The sequence below is a fragment of the Eubalaena glacialis genome, chromosome 6 (genome assembly GCF_028564815.1).
Source record: "Eubalaena glacialis isolate mEubGla1 chromosome 6, mEubGla1.1.hap2.+ XY, whole genome shotgun sequence".
Classification (NCBI taxonomy): Eukaryota; Metazoa; Chordata; class Mammalia; order Artiodactyla; family Balaenidae; genus Eubalaena; species Eubalaena glacialis.
In genome coordinates, this window is record NC_083721.1 from 110,912,220 (window position 1) to 110,933,818 (window position 21,599).

General features: G+C 44.2%; 1 protein-coding gene across 1 annotated transcript in view; it reads left to right on the top strand.

Moving 5' to 3' along the window:
• The window catches only part of RARRES1 (retinoic acid receptor responder 1), a 47,260-nt gene that overhangs the window by 22,781 nt on the left and 2,880 nt on the right, over positions 1 to 21,599 (top strand). The window contains 3 exon segments of the mRNA XM_061193500.1: positions 9,993 to 10,055; positions 12,428 to 12,650; positions 16,191 to 16,327. Of these exon segments, the coding sequence (XP_061049483.1) occupies positions 9,993 to 10,055; positions 12,428 to 12,650; positions 16,191 to 16,327 (423 nt within the window).

A 21,599-nucleotide genomic window follows, 5' to 3' on the forward strand; every position in this document is an offset into this window, starting at 1 on the left:
TCTTCTTTCTCTAATTGCTTTAGGTGCAAGGTTAGGTTGTTTATTCGAGATGTTTCCTGTTTCTTGATGTAGGCTTGTATTGCTATAAACTTCCCTCTTAGAACTGCTTTTGCTGCATCCCATAGGTTTTGGATTGTCGTGTCTCCATTGTCATTTGTTTCTAGGTATTTTTTGATTTCCCCTTTGATTTCTTCAGTGATCACTTCGTTATTAAGTAGTGTATTGTGTAGCCTCCATGTGTTTGTATTTTTTACAGATCTTTTCCTGTAATTGATATGTAGTCTCATAGCGTTGTGGTCAGAAAAGATACTTGATACGATTTCAATTTTTTAAAATTTACCAAGGCTTGATTTGTGACCCAAGATATGATCTATCCTGGAGAATGTTCCATGAGCACTTGAGAAAAATGTGTATTCTGTTGTTTTTGGGTGGAATGTCCTATAAATATCAATTAAGTCCATCTTGTTTAATGTATCATTTAAAGCTTGTGTTTCCTTATTTATTTTCATTTTGGATGATCTGTCCATTGGTGAAAGTGGGGTGTTAAAGTCCCCTACTATGATTGTGTTACTGTCGATTTCCCCTTTTATGGCTGTTAGTATTTGCCTTATGTATTGAGGTGCTCCTATGTTGGGTGCATAAATATTTACAATTGTTATACCTTCCTCTTGGATCGATCCCTTGATCATTATATAGTGTCCTTCTTTGTCTCTTGTAATAGTCTTTATTTTAAAGTCTATTTTGTCTGATATGAGAATTGCTACTCCAGCTTTCTTTTGATTTCCATTTGCATGGAATATCTTTTTCCATCCCCTCACTTTCAGTCTGTATGTGTCTCTAGGTCTGAAGTGGGTCTCTTGTAGACAGCATATATATGGGTCGTGTTTTTGTATCCATTCAGCCAGTCTGTGTCTTTTGGTGGGAGCATTTAATCCATTTACATTTAAGGTAATTATCGATACGTATGTTCCTATTCCCATTTTCTTAAATGTTTTGGGTTTGTTCTTGTAGGTGTTTTCCTTCTCTTGTGTTTCTTGCCTAGAGAAGTTCCTTTAGCATTTGTTGTAAAGCTGGTTTGGTGGTGCTGAACTCTCTCAGCTTTTGCTTGTCTGTAAAGGTTTTAATTTCTCCATCAAATCTGAATGAGATCCTTGCTGGGTAGAGTAATCTTGGTTGTAGGTTTTTCTCCTTCATCACTTTAAGTATATCCTGCCACTCCCTTCTGGCTTGCAGAGTTTCTGCTGAAAGATCAGCTGTTAACCTTATGGGGATGCCCTTGTGTGTTATTTGTTGTTTTTCCCTTGCTGCTTTTAATATGTTTTCTTTATATTTAATTTTTGATAGTTTGATTAATATGTGTCTTGGTGTGTTTCTCCTTGGATTTATGCTGTATGGGACTCTCTGTGCTTCCAGGACTTGATTAACTATTTCCTTTCCCATATTAGGGAAGTTTTCAACTATAATCTCTTCAAATATTTTCTCAGTCCCTTTCTTTTTCTCTTCTTTTTCTGGGACCCCTATAATTTGAATGTTGGTGCGTTTAATGTTGTCCCAGAGGTCTCTGAGACTGTCCTCAGTTCTTTTCATTCTTTTTTCTTTATTCTGGTCTGCAGTAGTTATTTCCACCATTTTATCTTCCAGGTCACTTATCCGTTCTTCTGCCTCAGTTATTCTGCTATTGATCCCATCTAGAGTATTTTTAATTTCATTTATTGTGCTTTTCATCGTTGCTTGGTTCCTCTTTAGTTCTTCTACGTCCTTGTTAAATGTTTCTTGCATTTTGTCTATTCTATTTCCAAGATTTTGGATCATCCTTACTATCATTATTCTGAATTCTTTTTCAGGTAGACTACCTATTTCCTCTTCATTTGTTAGGTCTGGTGTGTTTTGACCCTGCTCCTTCATCTGCTGTGTGTTTTTCTGTCTTCTCATTTTGCTTATCTTACTGTGTTTGGGGTCTCCTTTTCACAGGCTGCAGGTTCGTAGTTCCCGTTGTTTTTGGTATCTGTCCCCTAAGTGGCTAAGGCTAAGGTGGCTAAGGTTGGTTCAGTGGGTTGTGTAGGTTTCCTGGTGGTGGGAACCAGTGCCTGTGTTCTGGTGGATGAGGCTGGATGTTGTCTTTCTGGTGGGCTCATCCACGTCTGGTGGTGTGTTTTGGGGTGTCTGTGGCCTTATTATGATTTTAGGCAGCCTCTCTGTTAATGGATGGGGCTGTGTTCCTGTCTTGCTAGTTGTTTGGCATAGGGTGTCCAGCACTGTAGCTTGCTGGTCGTTGAGTGGAGCTGGGTCTTGATGTTGGGATGGAGATCTCTGAGAGATTTTCGCCGTTTGGTATTACGTGGAGCTGGGAGGTCTCTTGTGGACCAGTGTCCTGAAGTTGGCTCTCCCACCTCAGAGGCACAGCCCTGATGCCTGGCTGGAGCACCAAGAGCCTTTCATCCACACGGCTCAGAATAAAAGGGAGAAAAAATGGAAAGAAAGAAAGAAAGAAAGAGGATAAAATAAAATAAAATAAAGCAATTATAATAAAAAATAAGAAAAAAAATTATTAAGAATAAATTTATTAAGAAAAAATTTTTTTTAATTTTTAAAAATAGATGTATTAATTTTTTATACTAAAAATAAGAAAAAAATTATTAAGAAAAAATTTATTAAGAAAAAAATTTTTTTAATTTTTTAATATAAATATGAAAAAACTTATTAAAAAATTTTTTTTTAATTTTTTAAAACTAGAAAATAAGGAAAAAATTATTAAGAAATCATTTATTAGGGAAAAAAATTTTTTTAAGTAAAAATAAATAAATAAATAAATAAATAAAACAAAAAAAAAACGGACGGACCTAACCCTAGGACTAACGGTGAGAGCAAAGCTATACAGACAAAATCTCACCCAGAAGCATACACATATACACTCACAAAAAAAGGAAAAGGGGAAAAGTTAATATATCCTGCTCCCAAATTCCACCTCCTAAATTTGGGATGATTCGTTGTCTATTCAGGTATTCAACAGATGCAGGCACATCAAGTTGTTTGTGGAGCTTTAATCCGCTGCTTCTGAGGCTGCTGGGAGAGATTTCCCTTTCTCTTCTTTGTTCGTACAGCTCCCGGGGTTCAGCTTTGGATTTGGACCCGCCTCTGCATGTAGGTCGCCTGAGGGCGTCTGTTCCCCGTCCAGACAGAATGGGGTTAAAGGAGCAGCTGATTCGGGGGCTCTGGCTCAGTCAGGCCGGGGGGAGGGAGCGGTACGGAGGAGGCGGGGCGAGCCTGCAGCGGCAGAAGCCAGCGTGACGTTGCAGCAGCCTGAGGCGCGCCGTGCGCTTTCCCGGGGAAGTTGTCCCCAGATTACGGGAGCCCGGCCGTGGCGGGCTGCACAGGCTCCCGGGAGGGGCGGTGTGGAGAATGACCTGTGCTCGCCCACAGGCTTTTTGGTGGCAGCAGCAGCAGCCTTAGCATCTCATGCCCGTCTCTGGGGTCCGCGCTGATAGCCGCGGCTCGCCCCCGCCTCTGGGGTCCACGCTGATAGCCGCGGCTCACGCCTGTCTCTGGAGTTCGTTTAAGTGGCGCTCTGAATCCCCTCTCCTTGCACGCCGCGAAACATAGAGGCAAGAAAAAGTCTCTTGCCTCTTCGGCAGCTGCAGACTTTTTCTCGGGCACCCTCCCGGCTAGCTGTGGTGTGCTAGCCCCTTCAGGCTGTGTTCACGCCGCCAACCCCAGTCCTCTCCCTGGGATCCGACCGAAGCCCGCGCCTCAGCTCCCAGCCCCCGCCCGCCCCGGCGGGTGAGCAGACAAGCCTCTCGGGCTGGTGAGTGCTGCTCGGCGCCGAGCCTCTGTGCGGGAATCTCTCCATTTTTCCCTCTGCGTCCCTGTTGCTGTGGGATCCGCGCTGATAGCCGCGGCTCGCGCCCGTCTCTGGAGCTCGTTTAGGCGGCGCTCTGAATCCCCTCTCCTTGCGCGCCGCGAAACAAAGAGGCAAGAAAAAGTCTCTTGCCTCTTCGGCAGCTGCAGTCTTTTTCCCGGACTCCCTCCCGGCTAGCACCGAAGCCCGAGCCCCAGCTCCCAGCCCCCGTCCGCCCCGGCGGCTGAGCAGACAAGCCTCTCGGGCTGGTGAGTGCTGGTCGGCACCGCTCCTCTGTGCGGGAATCTCCGCTTTGCCCTCCGCACCACTGTGGCTGCGCTCTCCTCCGTGGCTCTGAAGCTTCCCCCCTCTGCTACCCGCAGTCTCTGCCCACGAAGGGGCTTCCTAGTGTGTGGAAACCTTTCCTCCTTCACAGCTCCCTCCCACTGGTGCAGGTCCCGTCCCTATTCTTTTGTCTCTGTTATTTCTTTTTTCTTTTGCCCTACCCAAGTACGTGGGGATTTTCTTGCCTTTTGGGAGGTCTGACGTCTTCTGCCAGCGTTCAGTGGGTGTTCTGTAGGAGCAGTTCCACGTGTAGATGTATTTCTCATGTATCTGCGGGGAGGAAGGTGATCTCCGCGTCTTACTCTTCCGCCATCTTGCCCCCACCCTCCTCCCTCACTGCTTCTTTAGCTTGCATCTCCTGATTATTCACTTGTGCACAGGCCTTCAGAGCTCTGTTAGCCCAGGTAAAACATGTGATATGCTTAGAACCACACCCAGCACAGGCCCTAGAGGGTGTCTGTTGTTGTTGTTCTATAAATACAAGCGTCCTTTAAATGATGGTGCATATAATAATGTTGTCCTAATACAAAACATGTATTCTAGTGATTATTTCTGATCTTGAGTGATGTGACTGGTCATGTTGACCTGCTAGTTAGGACTCACATCCACATCTGTCCACCGTAAACTTCCCTCCATTTCCGCTGTCCCCACCCTGGTTCATCCACCCCCTCAACGAGCCTCCTGTAGTCTCTGCATTCACTCCGGACCCCTCCTCACTCCAGCGCCACCAGTTCTCCATATGTGGGCTAGAGGGATCTTTAAAAATCTCTCCTTCCTGTTCGTGGCTTCCCATTTCTCTTAGGAAGAAACTCTTACTGCAGCCTGCAAGGGACTGCCCCTGACCACCCGGCCAGGGCCAGCCTCTTCCGGATCCTGGCTCCTGTCTTTCTGCCCTCTGCCCCCCAGCTGCTCCCCAGCACCTTCAGCCCCATCTTCCTTCCATGTGGAAAGTTTGCCAGCTCCCCACCTTCACCCTGACACCCCAAAGTCAATTCCTTCTTAATGTTCAGAGTTCAGCTCAAATGTCACGTCACTGATCCCCAGACTAGATCACTTCTCCAGTTATCCTTTCATAGCTCTTAAGTCATCCATGATCAAATAATCAGCTCTACAGCGATCTATTTGAAGTTCTCCTCCTGTCACCTGACTGCCCTGAGGGCGGCTGTGACTGTCTGTGCCCTGTCCTCCTGCTCCTAGCCCTGCGCTCACGTTCAAAACTCCTGGGGTAGGTGTTGAACTACAAAGACCTCTTTATCACAGGATAGTTTAATCAAAGGCAGCAGAAGGGAGCTCACAGCCCTAAAATGTCCTGAGGAGCATGAGACACTTTGTCCCAGACGAGAAGGCCCTGGCTGGTGCTGCTTTGCCCAAGGCCTGAGGCTGCCGCCTTATCTCAGGAGAACCAGCAAAGCTGCCTCAGGGGAACTTGTGACTCAGAGGAAGGGAGCTGGGAGAGGCCTTTGTGGGAGAAAAAAGGGCTGTGTCTTGATAAAGGATAAAGTACAACCAAAAATATAAAAATCTTATTTTGGACAGAATGTAGATGCCTTTAAGAGTGCCTAATTAAAACAAAAGAAGGAGATCAAATTGGGAAGGAAAAATTACTCTTCAAAAGGACAGCTCGGGGAAATTCCTTGGTGCTCCAGTGGTTAGGACTCCATGCTTCCACTGCAGGGGGCGTGGGTTCGATCCCTGGTCAGGGGAACTAAGATCCCACAAGCCGCTGTGCAGTGCAGGCAAAAAAACCAGACAGCTCCATTCAGCTCACAGCCTTGGTTTGGTTAATCCACTTGTTTCTTTCCCTGCAAATAGGTACTGGTACATCACTTTGCCTCCATGTGTTTTCAAAAAAATGTTGAGTCAAATAATATCTTAAGTACTTTATTTAAAATATGCACAGTTATATCAAGAATAAGGCAGATTTTTGTGAATCCTTGTGGGTAGCAAATAAGCGTGCCCAGTTTATTACCGATGGGAAGATTGGTGGTCCTCAAGATTCTTCTCAGTGTACGCACCTTCCCCGGGGGGATTGCAGCCAATTCCGTGGCTCCAACCACCACCTCTACTGAATCTATTTTTATGACATGCAGCTGCCTCCTGGCCGTATTGCATGTCCCTGAGCACAAGGAATGTAGCGCCAGCCCTGCTGCCCCGTCCTCTTCTCATGAATGGCCTCACCACCCACCCCACTCACCCCCAGCTAGAAGCCTGAGGGGCATCCTGACTCCTGTGTAGGAGGCTGAGCTTAGGCCCCTAAGTGGACGGGAAGGGCAGACTCCTAGGTCGTGCATGCAGCAGGCCAGAGGGCCCTAGGACTGGCGCAGCAAGCAATTTAGGCTTTAGACCTGCCGGCTGGCGGAAGTGTTGCCTTCTTTGAGTCTCAGCTGTTGGTGCCCACGTGGCTCAGGTGAGCGTTCCATGTGTTCCTCTAACTCGGGTGGGGCGACGAGGACACTGAACTTTAGGAGACTTGGAGACAGATATATGGGGCGCCTTGTGCAGCCGCTTTCGTGCAGGCCCTGTTTACACCCTTTAATGATTCACTGCGAGCTCTAGGCAGGAGAAAACCAATGTAAAAACAAGCTAGATGGAGTCTGTATCTCAGCCTTCCCTAGCCTCATCCTTGGGCCAGACCCTGCTTTCCAGCACAGTTCTTTCCCTCCTTGATGTGAATACGTTTTGTTTTGTTTCCTTTATTTTTGCATTTTATTTTTTTTAATTTAATTTTTATTTCATATTGGGGTATAGTTGATTTACAATGTTGTGTTAGTTTCAGGTGTACAGCAAAGTGTTCAGTTATACATATACATATATCCATTCTTTTTCAGATTCTTTTCCTGTATAGGTTATTACAGAATATTGAGTAGAGTTCCCTGTGCTATACAGTAGGTCCTTGTTGATATCTATTTTATATATAGTAATGTGTATATGTTAATCCCAAACTCCTAACTTATCCCTCCTCCCCACCTTTCCCCTTTGGTAACCATAAGTTTGTTTCTGAAGTCTGTGAGTCTGTTTCTGTTTTGTAAATAAGTTCATTTGTATCATCTTTTTAGATTCCACATATAAGTGATATATAATACTTGTCTTTCTCTGTCTGACTTACTTCATTAGTATGATAATCTCTAGGTCCATCCATGTTGCTGTAGATGGCATTATTTCATTCTTTTTTATGGATGAGTAATATTCCATTGTTTTTAGGTACCACGTCTTCTTTATCCATTCCTCTGTTGATGGACAATTAGGTTGCTTCCATGTCTTGGCTATTGTAAATAATGCTGCAATGAACATTGGGGTGCATGCATCTTTTTGAACTACAGTTTTCTCTGGATGTATGCCCAGGAGTGGGATTGCTGGGTCATGTGGTAGTTCTATTTTTGGTTTTTTAAGGAACCTCCATACTGTTCTCCATAGTGGGTGCACCAATTTACATTCCCACCAACAGTGTAGGAGGGTTCCCTTTTCTCCACACCTTCTCCAGCAGTTATTGTTTGTAGACTTTCTGATGACGGCCATTCTGACCAGTGTAAGGTGATACCTCATTGTAGTTTTTTTTTTTGGCTGCTGCTGTGCAGCTTGTGGGATCTTAGTTCCCCGGCCAGGGATTGAACCCAGGCCCTCTTCAGTGAAAGTGCCGAGTGCTAACCACCAGACTGCCAGAGAATTCCCATGTATCCTGCAACTTTACTGAATTCATTGATGAGCTCTAGTAATTTTCTGGTGACATCTTTAGGATTCTCTATGTATAGTGTCATGTCATCTGCACACAGTGACAGTTTTACTTCTTTTCCAATTTGGATTCCTTTTATTTCTTTTTCTTCTTTGATTGCATGGCTAGGACTTCTAAAACTATGTTGAATAAAAGTGGTGAGAGTGGACATCCTTGTCTTGTTCCTGATCTTAGAGGAAATGCTTTCAGCTTTTCACCATTGAGAATGATGTTAGCTGTGGGCTTGAATAGGTTTTAATAATGATAAAAAGAGTGAGCATACATTGGACTTTTACCCCGACCCAGGCACAGTCGAAGCTGTATTTGTGCCACGTCTTACTGTCCACAACAGCCTAAGTACTGCATTATGTTAACTGGGGCTCCCACAGACTTTGGGATCAAGTTCCAAGTTGATCCCAAACTTTTTTACAAAAAAAGAGGCTTTTGTGACCTTGCGCCAGCCTCCCCAGACAGCCTTTTTTCTAGCTTCGCCGCCTTCCCTGGAACGCCAGCCCCTGCACTCCATTCCCACATCTTCGCCTGGGCCCCTTGCTCTAGATGAGCCCCCCTAAACTGAGCAGCCGGCACATGTGCAGCTCTGGCCACATAGGTGAGCTGCACTGTGTAGCTGTTGACATGCCTGTTTCCACATAGGAAGTAGGTTTCTGGTCTAGCTGGACTGGATGTTCTGTTTCCTTGGATATCTCTGGTGCCTGGCATAATAGGTGGCAAAAAGTGAATGAGAAGACAGACTTGTTTGTATGAATTCTGTAATTTGTATGAATTTGTAATTGAAATCAATGTTTCAGCTTACACCAGAGCTTGTTTCGAGATTGAAAATGAGCCCTAAGCAAACTGCTCTCGTACATGTGCTCTGGGTGCCCCCCGCCCCGTCTCCCAGCACTATCCATATATCCACATGTTTAATATTCTTTACATAAATAATTGCCACATAATCCTCACCCTCCATTCTCTGGTTTCCCAGAATTTTTTAAAAATCTGTGATAGGAATAGATGATATCTGGTCTACTTAAAATAAGTTAACCCTGTTTGGTTGTTGTGTTCCTGATTCAAGGGAAATTGTTGTTTCCAGAGTCTAACTTAATCAACACTATGTGAAATAACTTCAGCTCCAGGCAGCGGAAGTTTCCTTTCTTCCCTAGAAAACACTCCATTTACTGAATGGTCACTGTGGTGTTTAAAAAAAAAAAAAAAAAAAAAAGATGGCCAATAACATAAAGTTCTTCTAAACAGTCTAATGTGCTTCAATGATATGGGTATATATACTCTAAAACTATGCATTGGAGTCAGTTCAAAGGTTTAAAAAGGTTAAACATGCACTCCCCAAGTTTAGAAGTATGCCAGCCTGTGAAAGCTGCAAAGAAAAGGGGAGACCATAACATCTGAGAACTTCCTCTGTGTGGCTAACTCACCCCGCCCCAGACTCGGGCCCATCAAGGAGCCCACTTCCGGCCTCACGTGTGGGTGCCCCCCGCCTGCCCCGGGTCTGGGTGTGGCTGCTTCCATACTGTCCCTTCGGCCTCAGCTGAGGTCTCCTCCTCCCAGATGCCTTCCTTGACCACCTTAAGCGAAGTAGCCACTCTGCCCCACCACTCTCTTTCTTCACTCATCACCATCTGAAAACCCATTATTTATTACTGGGTGCACCTTTGTCACTGGATCCCGTGTTCAACTGTGAGTGGCGGGAGGAGGGGCCGCTGATGGGGCCCAGCGCCCAGCACAGGGCGTGGAGGGGCACTCCACAGCTGGGGAAGGAAGGAAGGACCCCGCTCCTCAGCCCTGTGTGCTCATGTCTGTTTCTCATCTAGCTGCTTCCACAAAGCCTACTTGTAGCTTCAGGACCACTGTTTCCCCCTCTCAGCCTCCCTCCTTGTGAGTAGCTGTCAAATCAGCCAGCAGAGTGTCGTGATCAGCCCAAAATTTGGGATCTTTTCTCTTTGTAAAAAATCACCGATTTTGTTCAGGTATGAATGCTAGAGCTGCCATTTGCACGTCATGTTATTCCCAGAGAGCGAGTGGTTCTTGGATATGAAGGTGTTAACAGAGCTTCCACGAGGCTAAAGTTCTACTTCTGTGTTTCAGATTAATCAAAAGAAGGAATATAAAGTTGACCTGGCGTTTACCACGGAGCTCTACAACCCAGAGGTAAGCTGCCATGGTTTGTGAAGTGTCCTATTAACAACTTGTATGAATTTTTTTTTTTTAAGTGAGAATCTTAATATGTAGTGACCTGGAGGTTTGCCTTTTTTCTTTCCTGCTTTGTTTTCTATTTGTTCTCAAGAATTGAAGACAGCGGTAGGCAGGACCACTTCATGGTCTCAGACAGGGTTCCTTTTACCGCGTCCACACAGCCGTCGTCCCCTCCTGCCGCTGGGAGGGCATTTCACACCCCCTTTGGACCCGGTGCCCTTCCCTAGCACCTCCGAATCCCCAGAATGACTCACTCTCAAATGCCAACCTGCTCTCCTCCTGTCAGCTGGTGGCATTTCTCGTTAGCGGGCCAGCATAGCACGAGGCCGCCTCCAGGAGCTTCCACGCACAGAGGCATTCCGCAACTCAGAGCAGCCCACGTGTGCCGCAGGCATCTTCAGCCTCTCCTTCTGACCCAGCGGGCCACGGTCGCCAAGTTTCCTTTCCCCACCACCTCCCCCTTCTCAAGAAGAGAGGAAACAGAGGACTCATACAGAAATTAGAGCCAGGTGGACTTCCCGGTGCTGGGCCAGGCTGGGAGGCAGCACCTGGAACCGGGGTGGAGGGACCAGCCCAAACCCCTTTGTGTGGCGCCGAGTCAGCGCGGGGGATGAGCAGGCAGCATCGGCATTACGGCGTCTCAGGAAGGCGGAGCTTCGGAGAAGGCATAACCCCTCCGGCTGATGCTTCTGGAAGAAAGCTTACCAGTATTCACAAACAAGTTCTGACAAGAAAACACTACGCCAACTTTGCTAATTGACCTAAGAATTAACGTTTTCTTAAAGCATAAGGAAGGTGCTTTTGGTTTCTGTGTTGCAAACGGAAGTGTTAGATTAAAGCTAAAAGGAAAACAATTACTAGATTACTTTGACCAACTGTGCTTCTCTGAAGGGCTAGCTAATTGAAATGCTTCCTTTTGGGAGGTAGGGAGAGTTCTTTCATCTTCTGGCAACTGTTTTGATTCTGTGGAGCTGTTTGGGGGGAAAGGGAAAGAAAAACAAAAGGGGACAATACCTATTGCCTTTTCTCTTCCCTGGAAACGGTTTTGACATCAAAAGAGCTCACATACCAGCCCTGTCTTCTGCCTTTCATAAGCCTCTTCCCCAACCCTTCACCGTTTTCCTATATTGCACCGATAATTAGGATTTTAATGTACCACTTAAATTTGCTCTCCTGTAAACCAGCACTCACGGGAGAAGACGTTGCCCATTGGAACGCCTATTTCAGTTTTTTGCATTAGTTCAAGGAGGGGGCTTATTTAGCAGATCCAATTTTAAGTACGGTTTGTTTCATTGTGGGCTTTTTCTTTTTGGTTGTTTTAACTGGGACTCCACCCAGTTTAAATGACTGTAAAAGTGAAAAGAACTCAATTGCTCAACCAACCTGCTTACAACCTGTTGTAACAGGAGTTCTTAACTAGGGGCCCATGGATGGGTTATGAGTGCCGCCATGGACTTCCTCAGATTCTAGGCCCAGTGGATGGCATGAGTGAATGTGCATTTTTCTGGGAAGCGGTTCCCTGGCTTTTATTGTCGGGTTAAGGAATCAGTGACCTAAAAGAGTGGAGAAGCACCGTCCCAGAAATGAGTTGTACCCTTGATGTCTACTTAAAGCATCCAGCTACCCAGCTCCATGTGTCTCTGGATTGGAAAGTAAGTGAGGGAGATCCCAGAACACTCAGTGTGTCTACCTTTAAATATGAGTGCAAGCAGACTTCCCTCGGTCACTCAGGTAGTTGAATCAGTCCCATTTGGGTGATCTGTCCCTCTTCTTCTTCCAGATTAGACCTCGGAGTAGAGAGATGGAGTTCTCACAGAGCTGGGGCCCAGACACAGCTCAGGTCCTGGCTTACCACTTACTAGCTGTGAGACATGGAGTAGGTTCCTCTTTAAACTTCAGTCTTAAACTGTAAAATTGGAATAAGAGGATTGAATTCATCAGGCAGCATGAAGACACTGTCATTTGTGTTGATGGGAATCAGCTTCCTTTTGGTTCAAGTTGGCCAGCTTGAGGGCCAAGTAAGCATTATGTTGGTTGGTCCACAGTAGAGAGGAAGGTACCTCTATCCTAGCTAGAGGTTTGAGCCTAGTAGCACTCACAGATGTCAGTGGTATTTCTTTGGAAGAGGCCCAGCATTCTTTCATAAGGGCACCATCAGAAAGCAGGAGTTTTTTAAATGACAGCAAAGACTGAAGATTGTTGTGTTTGGCTGTGAGCACAAAAGTCATTTTCTACAAAGAATACTACATATGGATGCCAGTGCATACCTGCCATGTACAAGGAATCCCCCAATCGTGTGTGTGTTGTTCATTGGAGTGGGTGGGGAGTGATAAGGAACCATTCTAATTCCAAAATCTTTATTTCAGGAAGGTAAGGAACGTCTGGGGAAATGTTCTGCTCGAGTGTTTTTCAGGAACGAGAAATCCAGACCGGCCATTAATATAACATGTACTCGGCTCATTGAGAAGAAGACAAGACAAGAAGAAGATTATCGGCTCTATAAGTACATGAAGCAACTTCAAAACCTCTTGGATGTAGTCAGCATTCCTGGTATGAACCAATATCTGGAATTTCTATATTCAGGAATGCATGTCATTACTACATCTTAAAAAGAATGATCATGGAAGCAACCTAAATGTCCATCGACAGATGAATAGATAAAGAAGATGTGGCACATATATACAATGGAATATTACTCAGCCATAAAAAGAAACAAAATTGAGTTATTTGTAGTGAGGTGGGTGGACCTAGAGTCTGTCATACAGAGTGAAGTTAAGTCAGAAAGAGAAAAACAAACTGTACGCTAACGCATATATATGGAATCTAAAAAAAAAAAAAAAGGTTATGAAGAACCTAAGGGCAGGACAGGAATAAAGACACAGACCTACTAGAGAACAGACCTGAGGACACGGGGAGGGGCAAGGGTAAGCTGGGACAAAGTGAGAGAGTGGCATGGGGATATATACACTACCAAATGTAAAATAGCTAGCTAGTGGGAAGCAGCTGCATAGCACAGGGAGATCAGCTCGGTGCTTTGTGACCACCTAGAGGGGTGGGATAGGGAGGGTGGGAGGGAGACTCAAGAGGGAGGGGATATGGGGATATATGTATGCATATGGCTGATTCACTTCATTGTACAACAGAAACTAATACAGTATTGTGAAGCAGTTATACTCCAATAAAGATTTTTAAAAAATGATCATCTAAAAATGTATCCCCCAAATGGCACTTTAATTCAACTACAGAATGTGGTACACCTGATTATTTGAACAAAATTCAGAAGTATCCTTTTCCTATTTTCCCCCTCGAGTGCAATATAGTGACTCCATTGAAAACTATCTGTGCCCCTTTAATCTGCCCACTTCTCATCCCAGATGCAGGGCAGGGCAAGAGCCGGACTCCAGGGAGAAGAAGTGGAGGTCTTTGCAGCAGGACCCACACGTAGGGGTGCAGTTTTCAGGGTTGAGTCCAGAAGCTGAGGAGAAAAATTCTAGAGGTTTCTGGTGGTGGCTTTGGAAACTTTAGGTGACGGGACACCATCCAGGGCCTCTGTCGTGTGCATCATGGCCTTCTGCACCAGGGCCGGGCGAGCCGTCTCAGGGCCTTGCTGGGAGGCTGCAGTGGAGTCAAGCTGATCTCATTTTAGGTCCAGAGCTAATGGGCAGTGGTGCCGTCTCTTATAAGAAATGAGCCCTGCCTCTGAAGTGACTCAGCTGAAGTGAAGCAGAGCCCATTTGCACTGGCACTCAGCAGGGTATGTGGACAGAAGCTGACACTCGGCACTTACCGGCAAATCCAATCTCCAAAACCACAGAAGTCATCTCTGGACTTGCATTGGGGTATTAAGCTTGACATCTGACCACCACAGCGCTCCCTGTCCCACTGTCTCTCTCTCAGTTCACTCATTTGCCCGGAGACTGTGACAGACCCGTGTCAGCGTGGAGGACCTGTGGTCTCCATTTCTGGCTGCATCTGTGACCCATCCATTACTGAGACTAAGTGTTCTGAAAAACCCGGAGGTGGGATACTGCTCCTTGCGTTTCTCAAATTCAGAAGCTTGGGTCATTCGCATTATAGTTCTTTGACAACTTGGATTAAATCCTGTTCCAAAGAATTATGAAGAAAATTCAGAATCTTACACTGTAGTAGCATTTGTTTATATTTAACTGCCTGAAATAAATGGGCCAATGACTAATACTTAAAATCTACGGTTATTTAGGGATTGGTCCCCTCATTAGCATAAGTTGGGGAAATAGGGTTTTGTATATTCTTCTTAAAACACAAATTTTAGAAATTGTATTGGACTCTTTCTTTGAAAGGGTCTCAGTCCTTTTGCCACAGGATCTCTAGATTTTGGACAATTGTTAATAATGCAGGTTAACTGGATCATGTTCAGTTAAGTCCTATATGCCCACAAGGATCATTCTATAACAGTTTAACTTAATGTGGCTGCTATGAAGCTTCGAAAAAGTTTTTGCTTAATATAGGGCGTTTTCATCAACAAAATCTACAAGTTCTCTTGTCACTTTAAATTCAGCAGAGATGTTTAATGGTGCTTATAGCCTGTATATCTAAAATTATCTACTTAAAACTGAAAAGGTTTGGTTTTAGATAAGTTGAATCAAAACCTATGTTGGAGCAGCCAGTTCAGGTCTCAGCAGATCCCATTCAGTATTTAGTCAATCCAGGGTTATTGACTGTTGAGCAGTTTTCTCTGTAACTGCTAAGTGAGAAGATCTAATCCATTTTAGGATATCCTTGCTCTGCACTGTTTTTCCCCTAAAAAAAGTAGTTGTCTGGTTTTTATGAAGAGTAAAAATGTCTCCTCTTCTAATGAATTCATAAACTTCCTATAGATGAGCCCAAGTATATGACATACAAAAGAAAAGACTGGGGACCTGGGAATAACCAGTCAAAGTCCTAAGTGACTCTGTAGCAGTGCTACTGGCATTTATAACTTTCAGTTGTCCTCATTATTCACAGGATTTTGTGTAACTAATTTTTCTTCTATGGTAATTTGTTTTGATCTCACCAGTTAAACTCCTAGTGGCACTGTAGGACGAAGGAAGTCTGTCACTCTCTCGCTTCCACACACACGACAGGAATTCAAGGCTCAGCTCAAATCTCATCTCTGTGAAGCTGTCCCCAACCTCTTCAGCCCAAAGAAACCTCCCCCTTCCCTGTGTCCCCTCAGCTCTCTGATCCTCCCTTTTTCTTAAGGAAGGTGTCAGCTGCATTTCCACACTGTCAAGTGGAGGGTAGGGCCTCTCTTTGCATCTCACAGCACCCAATCAATGAATGCCTTTTGAATTGACTACCACTATAAACCAGCCAAGTCTAGTTCTACCCATACAGAGCAGAATTTATGCGAAAGATTATTTTACTAAGAAGGATTCATTTCCTAATAAGCTGTTCGTATTCCTCACATATTATACTATTATTGGGCTTTAATATACACTATCTCTTTCAAACTGCATAAATGATGGTCCATGAATAGCTCATAAATTACTTGCTAAAATTTGAGTTCCTAAAAGTCACAAGAGGTAATTTATTAGTCATTGTATCCCTACCTATAGCAGTATCTGATATTAAGTAGATTTTTTATAAATGTTTGCTGAATTAAAAAGATTGCAGTTCCAAAAACAATGCCACAGGAAAAACCCACTTGATTTCTTCATGTGGTCAAAAAAGTGACAGATGCTGCCAATACACAGATTAGCTTTAACACCAAGGATCAGAGAAGGACAAAGACGTTTGCTAGATTGTCAAAGACCAGCACATTGACTGTAGACCCAAACCAGAAGGTAATGTGGAGAAGATAACTGATAGATGTTTCCATCTAATTAAAAGATTTTAGATTAAAGGTTTTAGATTAACTTTGAGTATCATTATAGCTCTTAGTTTGCATTTATATAGTACAGCAAATAGCCCTTAAACTGTTTTATAGTAGCTTTACTTAGCAGGGCAAGTTGAAACATGTAAGATTCCATACAATGCAGAAACAGATGCGAGTCCCACTTCACTACTGAAACTTGTAATATTTTGTCCTGAAAATGTCTTAATATGAATGTACTTTTTTTGTGCCCTCAGATAGTCATGGAGATATTGATCCCTCTCTGAGACCCATCTGGGATTTAGCTTTTCTGGGCAGCTCTTACGTGATGTGGGAAAAGACAACACAGTTTTTACACTACTACATGGCACAGCTCAGCAGTGTGAAGCAGTGGGTAAGAAAAACTGACAATTAACTTGTACCACAAGTGATACAACCAATGCAATGTTCTTAGACTAAATTAATGTGAACTTCTAGTTCTGTGGCAAGAGTTTTAATTGCATTTCATTAACTCAATAAATATCTGAATGCCAGGTATGGTTGTGGGGACTGAGGATATAGCACTAAACAAAAAACTCAGTGTAGCTGCCCTTATTGAGACTAATTCTAGCGAGAGAAGAAAGACACTGAGCCGATAAACAAGTCAATTTGTATCAAATGGTGGTAGGTGCTGTGGAGAAAAATAAAGTAGGGAAAAGGGAATGCAGGGTATTGACAGAATTAAACTTTAGTCTAAAGCAAGGCCCCTCTAATTTGAGCAGAGGTGACACTGGAGCAGAGGCCTAAGGGAAGTGAGAGTGAGCCACGCCTCCAGAAGGGAAGGCATTTCAGGCAGAGGGAACGGAGGCAGCATTGTGGCTGATGGGTTGCAGAAACAGCAGTGAGGCTGGTAGGGCTGCAAGAGAGTGAGCAAGGGGAGTGTGCCGGGAGATGAGATCGGATGGAGGGGGTCAGTTCATGAAGGCCATTAGAAGGACCCTGTCTTTTACTCATTACAGGGTTTTTAGCAGAGAAGTGACACGACCTGACTTACAACAGGATCATTCTGGCTGCTGTGTTGAGAACAGACCGTAGACAGACAAGGGTGGAAGCAAGGAGAGCAGTAATGTATTGCAGTAGCCTAGGCAAGGCCTGGTGGTAACTCGGACCAGGGTGGCAGCAGTGGATGTGGCGAGAAGTGTTTGCATTTTGAAGGTAGACCAACAGTATTTGTTGATGGGTTAGATATGGATATATCCAAGAATGAGAAAAGTCAAGGATGATTCTTATGATTTTCGCCTGAGTAACTGGAAGGATAGAGTTTTCACTTACTGATTGGGGAAGACTACAGAGGAACGGATTTGGGTGGAAATTAGCTTGAGTTGGAGCATTCTAAATTCCATAACCAAGTAGAGAATTTGTATCGTCATCTGGACATAAGAGTCTGAAGTTCAGGGGAGATGTCTAGGCTGGAGTCATCACCACATAGATGGTTTTTAAAGCCTCAAGAGTGGATGAGATGAGAGAATGAGTGTAAACAGAGAAAGGTTATGTAGGGATTGAGTCCTGGAACATTTCCAACTTTAGAGGGTTTAGAGATATGAGGAAAAAAAAGTGTTTCAAGGATGAGAATTGACTATCAAATGCTGCTGGAAAGTCAAGAAAGATGAGGACCGAGAATTGACCATTAGATTTAGGCAAGCTGGAAGGAGATGGAGAGCCTATCAAGAGCTGTCTCACTGGCACAGTGTGGGCAAAGTCCTGATTAGAACAGGTTCAGGAAAGAATGGGAGAGGAAGTGGACACTCCATGTCTTTCAAGGAATTTAGCTATAAAGGGGAGTAAAAGGGAGGGAGGGGGCTAGAGCTGGAGGATGCATAAGCGCAGGGTTGAAGGAGGGTTTTCCGTTGTATTTTTAGATTGGGCAATTTAACAGCATATTTATATGTTGATGAGAAAAATCCAGTAGAGAGGGGCAAAGTAGGACTTGTAGGGAAGAGAAGGAAGACTTGTTGGAGTTAATATCTTTGAGGAGATAAAGAGAGGATATGATCCATCCAGGAGATGACTGTGGACAAGGGCACAGAGTTCACCTGGAGGAAGGCTTTCAGGTGTGGCACAGATGCTGGTAGGAGGGTGGGTATCACGTGGTAGCCTGTGGAAGTTCTATTCTGACTGCTTCTGTCTTCTCAGTGAAAAATGAGGCAAAGTCACCAGCTGAGCGTAAGGATGAAACAGGAGGTGGTGGGGTGGGGGGGTGGGGGTGGGAGTGCGTGGATTTGAGCAACACGCAGCACTGCAGGCCTCTGAAGGTCTGTGGTCACGAATTTAGAGAAGGGCCAGTCACTCAACTGGTTGGGTGTGGACAAGGAGGTGGCTGAGTGGGGGGCTTTGTCAGGCAAATGTCATGTGGAGAGAGAGGGGCATTTCCAGAGCAAACAGTATCAACTCCTCAGAGAGGCAGGCTGAGCCAACCATTAAGTACGAATTTCTAAAAATCGTTTTCTTCACGGGTGGCTGAAGCAGTAGATTCACCATGGATGGATATCAGTGAGTATCTTCTGAGTACAAGGATTTGCCTGGCATCCAGTCAGTCAGCATTATTCATGCCGGTAATAGCTTGGTGTACCTTTCAAAGGCCACTTGTAAAGCAGACAACTGTTTGAAATGTAGTTTCATTCCGTATCGAAATAAACGTTTCTTTCCCCTATGGAGTGGCTTTGATAGAAACAGCCGTGTAATTGACTGCTGTTATACCAGGAGTTAGGGCACAGCACCGATTCTTTGGCTGCAGGTAAAAAGTTTCTCTCGTCTACCAAGACAATCACATCCTTTAACTGAGAAGCTTTTCCTTTAACTGAGAAGTTAGTTAGGGGAAATTTTTTGTTTAGTGTAGAAAATGGCGTCAAGATAATAGAACTAATTTTAATGAATGTCAGAGGAAAACTCAATAGGAATAGAGCAACAGGGACACGAGAAAAAATTAGGATCTTTTAATGGCATTGTTTTCCATTCTTCTTTTGCATTTATAAATGACACATCACCTAAGTAAACACCAGGACGTACTATGGTTTGAAAACAGCAGCCCCGTTTCTCGCTCATTCTAGCCAGTCTTTCTTTGATGTCCATCATCTGTCCATTAATATCCCTGCAAGTGGGAAAGTGGGGACAAATGTAATTGTAGAGCTAAGAAAACAAAACTGCAGGGGGAACAGGACTTTTAGATTTTTTTACCCTGTGGTGTCTGGGTTTTAGATAAATAGTAATTGAAGATGCAGCTGACTTGGTTGGGTCACCTAAGGCAAATCACTTCTTCTCTTAGGGCTATGAAATGAGGGTCAACAAGCTTATTGAATGAAGCCCTCGAAACGAACATAAATGTAAAATACTGAAGCAATTGGGAAATTTGGATTAAGGTTGATATGCATTTCAGATTAGAGTTTTTTTTTAAAAAAGCCTACAGCACCCAATATTCCCAGGCGGCCTCCCTCCAAGTTACTAACCAGGACCAACCCTGCTTAGCTTCCAAGATTAGCGTTCTCTTAAATAAAAGCATGCACATACCCACATAGATTTTTCAAATTCTGCTATTTGGTGGCTACTAAAGATTCTTGTGATCTTTCAGAAAAATAAGCAACATAACAACAAGCAAAACAAGCAACAATTTCTAAAAAAGTCACTACGATCAGAAAGTCTAGGGACAGTCCCTGGAGACTAGAAGCAGGACAGTAGGGCTGACAAAGCAAAGACAGAGAAGTAGGGAGTGACTGGAGGTGCCCATGGCCCAAGGTAGCTCAGGAATCTATAGGGATTATAGTTTTTTCCAAAAGCTTTCTGGGTGGGAATTACTATCTCTGCACTCAGGAATAAACTCACCTTTTAATCCAATTGTGTAAGGCAGTGCAGCCTTATAAACTTCACAGCCCCAAATGAACACAGCCTGAGAGAAGAGTGAGCTAAGAAATAGCTGAAATACAAATATAAGACCCATCTTACTGGCAGTTATTGCCTTAGGACTGAAGAACAGATGTCATTCCCAAACCATAAGGACTAAGCCGAGGGCAGGGGAGATATCTGATGGCTAGAAAAAAAAAAACGGATAAGGACTTTCCTGACACCCTTTAGCCTTTCTTTAATGTGAACTGAGAAAAGTAAAACTGTTACTTTTCCAGCATTGTTCCAAATCTTATCAGTACCAGATACTGTCAGCATCCCAAACTATCTAACCGGCAGCACATCACTGGCAGCCAGCCCAAGTCTTCACCCTAACTAGAGGCCTCCATCGGCCAACAGTACATTACAGAAACCATCATATCTACCTTATTCTGCTAAGAAATCTACTTTTGACTTGACACCATAAAACTCCTTGAAAAGAACATAGGCACAACGTCCTCTGACATAAATTGTAGCAATGTTTTCTTAGGTCAGTCTCCCAAGGCAGTAGAAATAAAAGCAAAAATAAACAACTGGGACCTAATCAAACTTATAAGCTTTTGCAGAACAAAGGAAACCATAAACAAAACGAAAAGACAACCTATGGAATGGGAGAAAATATTTGCAAACGATGCGACCAACAAGGGCTTAATTTCCAAAATGTACAAACAGCTCCTACAATTCAATATCAAAAAAACAACCCAATCAAAAAATGGGCAGAAGACCTAAATAGACATTTCTCCAAGGAAGACATACAGATGTCCAACAGGAAAAGATGCTCAACATTGCTAATTATTAGAGAAATGCAAATCAAAACGACCATGAGGTACCACCTCACACTGGTCAGAATGGGCATCATTAAAACATCTACAAATAACAAATACTGGAGAGGGTGTGGAGCAAAAGGAACCCTCCTACAACTGTTGTTGGGAATGTAAATTGGTACAGCCACTATGGAGAACAGTATGGAGGTTCCTTAAAAAACTAAAAATAGTTACCACACGATCCAGCAATCCCACTCCTGGGCATATATCCAGAGAAAACTATAGTTCGAAAAGATACATGCACCCCAACGTTCACAGCAGCACTATTCACAATAGCCAAGACTTGGACGCAACCTAAGTGTCCATTGACAGATGAATGGATAAAGAAGATGTGGTATAGGCACACAATAGAATACTACTCAACCATAAAAAAGAATGAAATTTTGCCATGTGCAGCATCATGGATGGACCTAGAGATTCTCATACTAAGTGAAATAAGTCAGAAAGAGAAAGACAAATACCATACGCTATTACTTATATGTGGAATCTAAAATATGGCACAAATGAACTTATTTACGAAACAGAAGTAGACTCACAGACGTAGAAAACACACGGTTACCAAAGGGGAAAGGGGGTGGGGGAGGGATAAATTAGGAGTTTGGGATTAACAGATACAAACTACTATATATAAAATAGATATGGACTTCCCTGGTGGTGCAGTGGTTAAGAATCTGCCTGCCAATGCAGGGGACATGGGTTGGAGCCCTGGTCCGGGAAGATCCCACATGCCGTGGAGCAACTAAGCCCGTGCACCACAACTACTGAGCCTGCACTCTACAGCCTGCGCGCCACAACTACTGAAGCCCGCGCGCCTAAAACCCGTGCTTTGCAACAAGAGAAGCCACCGCAATGAGAAGCCTGCACACTGCAACGAAGAGTAGACCCCGCTCGCCGCAAGTGGAGAAAGCCTGAGCGCAGCAACGAAGACCC